We start from the raw sequence: 6963 nt of genomic DNA, 5'->3' as shown, positions 1-6963 counted from the left end.
AGATAATTCTGATTTAACCCCGTCTATCAAGATGGCCTGAGTTCTGTCACTAAGATAATTCTGATTTAACCCCATCTACCAAGATGGCCTGAGTTCTGTCACTAAGATAAATCTGATTTAACCCCATCTATCAAGATGGCCTGAGTTCTGTCGCTGAGATAAATCTGATTTAACCCCATCTATCAAGATGGCCTGAGTTCTGTTGCTGAGATAATTCTGAAACCATAAACAGGAAGTACAGTGGAAGAAACAGTATGTGAACCCTTTGGAATTACCTGGATTTCTGCATAAATTGGTCATAAAATTTTATTTGATCTTCATCTGGGTCACAACAGTAGACAAACAGTCTAATACCACACAAACTATTGTATTTTTCTTGTCTATATTGAATACATTTACATTTTACATTACATTTAAACATTCACAGTGTAGGTTGGAAAAGGTATGTGAACCCCTAGGCTAATGACTTCTCCAAAACCTAATTGGAGTCAGGAGTCAGTTAACCCGGAGTCCAATCAATGAGAAGAGATTGGAGATGTTGGTTGGAGCTGCCCTGCCCTATAAAAAACACTCACAAAATTTGAGTTTGCTATTCACAAGAAGCATTGCCTGATGTGAACCATGCCTCGAACAAAAGAGATCTCAGAAGACCTACGATTAATAATTGTTGACTTGCATAAAGCTGGAAAGGTTTACAAAAGTATGTTCATCAGTCCACGGTAAGACACATTGTCTATAAACGGAGAAAGTTCAGCCCTGTTGCTACTCTCCCTAGGAGTGGCCGTCCTGCAAAGATGACTGCAAGAGCACAGCGCAGAACGCTCAATGAGGTTGAGAAGAATCCGAGAGTGTCAGCTAAAGACTTACAGAAATCTCTGGGACATGCTAACATCTCTGTTGACGAGTCTACGATACGTAAAACACTAAATAACAATGGTGTTCATGGGAGGACACCACGGAAGAAGCCACTGCTGTCCAAAAAAACATTGCTGCAAGTCTGAAGTTCGTGCAAAAGAGCATCTGGATGTTCCTCAGCGCTACTGGCAAAATATTCTGTGGACAGATGAAACTACAGTTGAGTTGTTTGGAAGGAACACAACACTGTGTGGAGAATAAAAGGCACAGCACACCAACATTAAAACCTCATCCCAACTGTAAAGTCTGGTGGAGGGAGCATCATGGTTTGGGGCTGCTTTGCTGCCTCAGGGCCTGGACAGCTTGTCAACGGAAAAATGAATTCCCAAGTTTATCAAGACATTTTGCAAGAGAATGTAAGGCTATCTGTCTGCCAATTGAAGCTCAACAGAAGTTGGGTGATGCAATCGGACAACAACCCAAAACACAGAAGTAAATCAACAACAGAATGGCTTCAACAGAAGAAAATACACCTTCTGCAGTGGCCCAGTCAGTGTCCTGACCTCAACCTGATTGAGATGCTGTGGCATGACCTCAAGAGAGAAGTTCACACCAGACTTCCTACAAATATTGCTGAACTGAAACAGTTTTGTAAAGAGGAATGGTCCAAAATTCCTCCTGACCGTTGTGCAGGTCTGATCCACAACTACAGAAAACGTTTGGTTGAGGTTATTGCTGCCAAAGGAGGGTCAACCAGTTATTAAATACAAGGGTTCACCTACTTTTCCCACCCTGCAATGTTTACACGGTGTGTTCAATAAAGAGATGATAACGTATAATTGTGTGTGTGTTATTAGTTTAAGCAGACTGTGTTGTGACCTAGATGAAGATCAGATCAAACATACTGTTTCCTGCCACTGATTATCCCAGGTCTACTCTTCATCATTTCTTCATCAAAACAGAACGATCAACAGTGTCCAACTCCTTTGACAGGTCAATGAACAAGGCAGCACTATGCGGTCAATTTCACGCCATATGTAACTGAATTAAAAATGAAATAAATCATGAAAATGACAAATAAAGTTGAGAATGTAAACATATTTGAGGACGGATGAAATATTGGATGTTGAAATCATAAATCAAACAATTAGAAGCAAAATGTATAGAATCGTAAACAAAAATAAGACATTAAAAGCAAAACCCAAAAAGCGAGAGCAAAACTCTGACAAATGATTTTTTTTTAAATATTTTAAAACGATTGCATCCGTTTGGTTACGCTACTCATATCTCTGCTTTCACTGAGTCTTTTCGATTGCGAGTTYTGGCATTATTTTTCCATGAAGGGCGGGGTTTAGGGGGAGGCGTAGACAATGAGTCTCCTTTGGACTGCTAGTCTTGCAGTGACGGTTCGTCTTAACCCAATCAATGAACTTTTTTTTCTATTGGCTACTTAAGTAGACGGTCTGATGTCACCACTACGCTCCAAGTCTTCCCACCCGCATGCTCTGAACATGGCGAAGCAGTTACACCTGCCCCGAACGTTGTGCAACAGGCAATTCACATATTTACCTACGTAGTTATCAAATCATATTATTGATTGGGTTAAGACAACTGTCACTCCAAACTAAAGTCCAGAGACAGAGAACAGAGAGACGCCACAGCCTAGGGGAGGGTTCTTGGAAAGTAACATTCAATCAAAATGTCATGACCGCCACAGCCCTAGGGGAGGGTTCTGGAAAGTAACATTCAATCAAAATGTCATGACCGCCACAGCCCTAGGGGGAGGTTTCTTGGAAAGTAACATTCAATCAAAATGTCATGACCGCCACAGCCCTAGGGGAGGGTTCTTGGAAAGTAACATTCAATCAAAATGTCATGACCGCCACAGCCCTAGGGGAGGGTTCTTGGAAAGTAACATTCAATCAAAATGTCATGACCGCCCACAGCCCTAGGGGAGGGTTCTTGGAAAGTAACATTCAATCAAAATGTCATGACGCCACAGCCCTAGGGGAGGTTCTTGGAAAGTAACATTCAATCAAAATGTCATGACCGCCACAGCCCTAGGGGAGGGTTCTTGGAAAGTAACATTCAATCAAAATGTCCCAGCGGACCATTCAAATTGTTTTAGCTATTACAAAAATTGTCCAGACTTCCCAACTGAAACCACTTGGAGGTATGTCTACTAGAGGTCGACCGATTATGATTTTTCAACACCGATACCGATTATTGGAGGACAAAAAAAGCCGATGCCGATTTATTCGAAAAAAAATGTTTTATAATATATATATATATCAACACACACACATTTTTGTAATAATGACAATTGCAACAATACTGAATGAAACACTTTTTTTTAACTTAATATAAACATAAATACACACACACACACACACACACACACACACACACACACACACACACACACACACACACACACACACACACACACACACACAGCTCTGAAGTGACAATGATACTGAAGAGTCTGCTTAGGAGACAATACTCTCAACTGTTTGAATAAAAATAGAGTTTAAGTTACCTGTGATGAATGTTCAAAACAAAAACTTTAATTTCTATATGCAGGAAATACTATTTTAATAATGGGCATGGTAAGAATTGACAACCAAAGTGCGAGTCATAATTCCCATGACACCTAGCAAAATCTGAAAAGCGGTTCCTTCATTTTTTCATAGGATATTTTTAGATTCACTTAAAATAAGGTCTGTGTTTCGTGTCGGCTACACCACCGTGCCAATTTTATAACTGTGTAGATATCCATAGGACAAGGTAACTCTGATATATTGGCTAAATATAAGCGAAGATAAAAAAAATTGTAGAGTGGATTTATGAAAATATGTTGACAAACGTTCCCTTATCCTAGTGAGATTTACACGGGTATCAAACAGTCGAGGCGGTTTAAGCCTGCACGAAACACAGACCTAATTTGAAGTAGATCACAGACATTCTCTATGGAAACATGAACGGTAAAATAACGAAGGAACCCCTTTCAAGTTCAGCCGCAAGTTATTACAGGAATTATAACGCGTCGACTATTTCTCTCTAAACCATATACCTTTGACTAATCCGGAAACTATCACCTCGAAAATAAAAACGTTTATTCCGTTCTGTATTTTATCTAACGGGTGGCATCCATGAGTCTAAATATTCCTGTTACATTGCACAACCTCAATGTTGTCATAATTACGTAAAATTCTGGCAAATTAGTTCGCAAAGAGCCAGGCGGCCCAAACGGTTGCATATACCCTGACTCTGCGTGCAATGAACGCAAGAGAAGTGACACAATTTCACCTGGTTAATATTGCCTGCTAACCTGGATTTCTTTTAGCTAAATATGCAGGTTTAAAAATATATACTTGTGTATTGATTTTAAGAAAGGCATTGATGTTTATGGTTAAGTACACATGGAGCAATGACAGTCATTGATTGTTTTTTGTAAGATAAGTTTAATGCTAGCTAGCACTTACCTTGGCTTACTGCATTCGCTAACAGGCAGGCTCCTCGTGGAGTGCAATGTATCAGTGTTGTGAGCATTGGACTAGTTAACTGTAAGGTTGCAAGATTGAATCCCCGAGCGGACATGGTAAAAATCTGTCATTCTGCCCCTGAACAAGGCAGTTAACCTAAGAATGTGTTCTTAACTGACTTGCCTAGTTAAATAAAGATTAAATAAAGGTGTAAAAAAATAAAATAAAATCAGCGCCCAAAAATACAGATTTCCGATTGTTATGAAAACTTGAAATCGGCCATTCTGATTAACTGGTCGACCTCTAATGTCTACGGCAGACTAGTACCTAGCACACACAGCTTGGCCTCTAGACACAACACCTGTCCTTCACTGCTCTGTGCCTGCCCCAGACACGAGGGAAGGGCTGTTTACCGCTTGGGTTTTTTACTTTACCTTCTAGAACGGTATTTCAATGTTTGGTTTGTTAAACGTGATGCGCAACCCAACTCAAAACGTGTCCGTTTTGTACTCCATTATCTAGAGTCATCTTCTCCCTCTCCTCTGCTTCCCACACCAAGCCCTCTCCCCATCACAAATAGCAAGTTGAAACCGCTCGTCAGAGAGGAAGATGTGACCTCTCACACTGGTTGTCTGTGAGAGGCAGGGGAGGGGCTTGGCGTGAGAGGCAGGGGGGAGGGGCTTGGGCGTGAGAGGCAGGGGGAGGGGCTCTGGCGTGAGAGGCAAGGGGAGGGGCTTGGCGTGAGAGGCAGGGGGGGGGCTTGGCGTGAGAGGCAGGGGAGGGGCTTGGTGTGAGAGGCAGGGGAGGGGCTTGGTGTGAGAGGCAGGGGAGGGCTTGGCGTGAGAGGCAGGGGAGGGGCTTGGCGTGAGAGGCAGGGGGAGGGGCTTGGCGTGAGAGGCAGGGGGGAGGGGCTTGGCGTTGAGAGGCGGGAGGGGCTTGGCGTGAGCAGGCGGGGAGGGGCTTGGCGTGAGAGGCAGGGGGGGGCGTTGGCGTGAGAGGCGGGGGAGGGGCTTGGTGTGTGTAAACCGTAGAGGAAGAGGCAAAGATCAAATGTGTCCAAAATAAGGCCAATGTTTCTCTGGGTTTATTTTGGACCTCAGCTTGTCGCCTGCCTTCCTGCCTTTGGGACGACTCCTATGTTATGCGGAGACGTGCATCTCATCATTATTCCAGATCTCTGGTTGTAAATGGGAAATGCACAAAGCACGGAGGAGCGAAGGAGATGAGACAGAAAATAAAACACCAGAACAGGCAAACAAACGTTCATTAAAACCTTTATTCTGGCCGTACAGCCATTTGGAATTTTGCTCAAACACATACAACTGGTCTTTCTCAACCCCTCTTGTTCTCCCCCCCAATAGGGCAACCATATTCTCCCTGATGAGGACCTGGCTGCCTTCCACTGGAGCCTCTTAGGGACCAGAACACCCCCTGGCCTCACTCAAGGTATAACCTCTGACCTTTAATCCTGACGATATCTTCTATTTACTTCTAAACCATAACATTAAGCTATACTCCTGCTGTCTGGCCCATCATCTATAACCTCTGACCTCTAGGTGCGTGCCCACCAGTTGGTGCTGCCTCCCTGTGAGGTGGTTATCAAGGCGGTGTCTGACCCCTGACCCCTAACCTCTGACCTCTAGGTGCGTGCCCACCAGTTGGTGCTGCCTCCCTGTGAGGTGGTTATCAAGGCGGTGTCTGACCCCTAACCTCTAACCTCTAGGTGCGTGCCCACCAGTTGGTGCTGCCTCCCTGTGAGGTGGTTATCAAGGCGGTGTCTGCACCCCTGACCCTAACCTCTGACCCTCTAGGTGCGTGCCCACCAGTTGGTGCTGCCTCCCTGTGAGGTGGTTATCAAGGCGGTGTCAGAGTACGTCTCCTCCATTAAAGACCTGGGGAACCTTGACGTTATCGCCAGAGACGTCTTCAAACAGTCACAGGTACACACACACACACCACTAGTTCGCTCTCTCGCTCTCTCTCTCTTTCCCTCTCTCTGTCCCTCTCCTCTCTGTTCTCTCTCTCTCTTTCCCTCTCTCTGTCCCTCCCTCTCTCTGTTCTCTCCTCTCTCTTCTCTCCTCTCTCTGTCTCTCTCTCTCTTCTCTCTCTTGTTCTCTCTCTTCTCTCCTCTTCTTTCTCTTCTCTCTCTCTTCTCTCTCTTCTCTCTCTTTCTCTTTCTCTCTCTCCTGTTCTCTCTCTCTCTCTGTTCTCTCTCTCTCTGTTCTCCTTTCTTCTCTCTCTCTCTGTTTCTCTCTCTCTCCTCGTCTCTCTCGCTCTCTTCTCTCTCTCTCTCTCTCTCTGTTCTCTCTCTCTCTCTCTGTTCTCTCTCTCTCTCTGTTCTCCTCTCTCTCTTTTCTCTCTTTCTCTCTGTTCCTCTCTCTCTCTCTGTTCTCTTTCTCTCTCTCTGTCTGTTCCTTCTCTCTCTCTCTCTGTTCTCCTCTCTCTCTTGTCTCTCTCTCTCTCTGTCTCTCTCTCTCTCTCTGTTCTCTCCTCTGTTCTCTCTCTTCTCTCTGTTCTTCTCTCTCTCTGTTCTTCTCCCTCTCTCTGTTCTCTCCCTCTCTCTGTTCTCTCCCTCTCTCTGTTTCTCTCTCTCTCTCTGTTTCTCCTCCTATCTCTCTACTGC

General features: G+C 44.3%; 1 protein-coding gene across 1 annotated transcript in view; it reads right to left on the bottom strand.

Moving 5' to 3' along the window:
- Positions 1 to 6963, bottom strand: part of LOC112075896 (constitutive coactivator of PPAR-gamma-like protein 2) — a 45131-nt gene that overhangs the window by 14328 nt on the left and 23840 nt on the right. Inside the window, exon 3 of the mRNA XM_070441106.1 lies at positions 4964 to 5300. Within this exon, the coding sequence (XP_070297207.1) occupies positions 4964 to 5300 (337 nt within the window). The remainder of the gene's footprint in view (positions 1 to 4963; positions 5301 to 6963) is intronic.

The sequence above is a fragment of the Salvelinus sp. IW2-2015 genome, unplaced genomic scaffold (genome assembly GCF_002910315.2).
Source record: "Salvelinus sp. IW2-2015 unplaced genomic scaffold, ASM291031v2 Un_scaffold3454, whole genome shotgun sequence".
NCBI lineage: Eukaryota > Metazoa > Chordata > Actinopteri > Salmoniformes > Salmonidae > Salvelinus > Salvelinus sp. IW2-2015.
The sequence above is the reverse complement of the archived record's forward strand: the minus strand, read 5'-3'. Positions and strand labels throughout refer to the sequence as shown.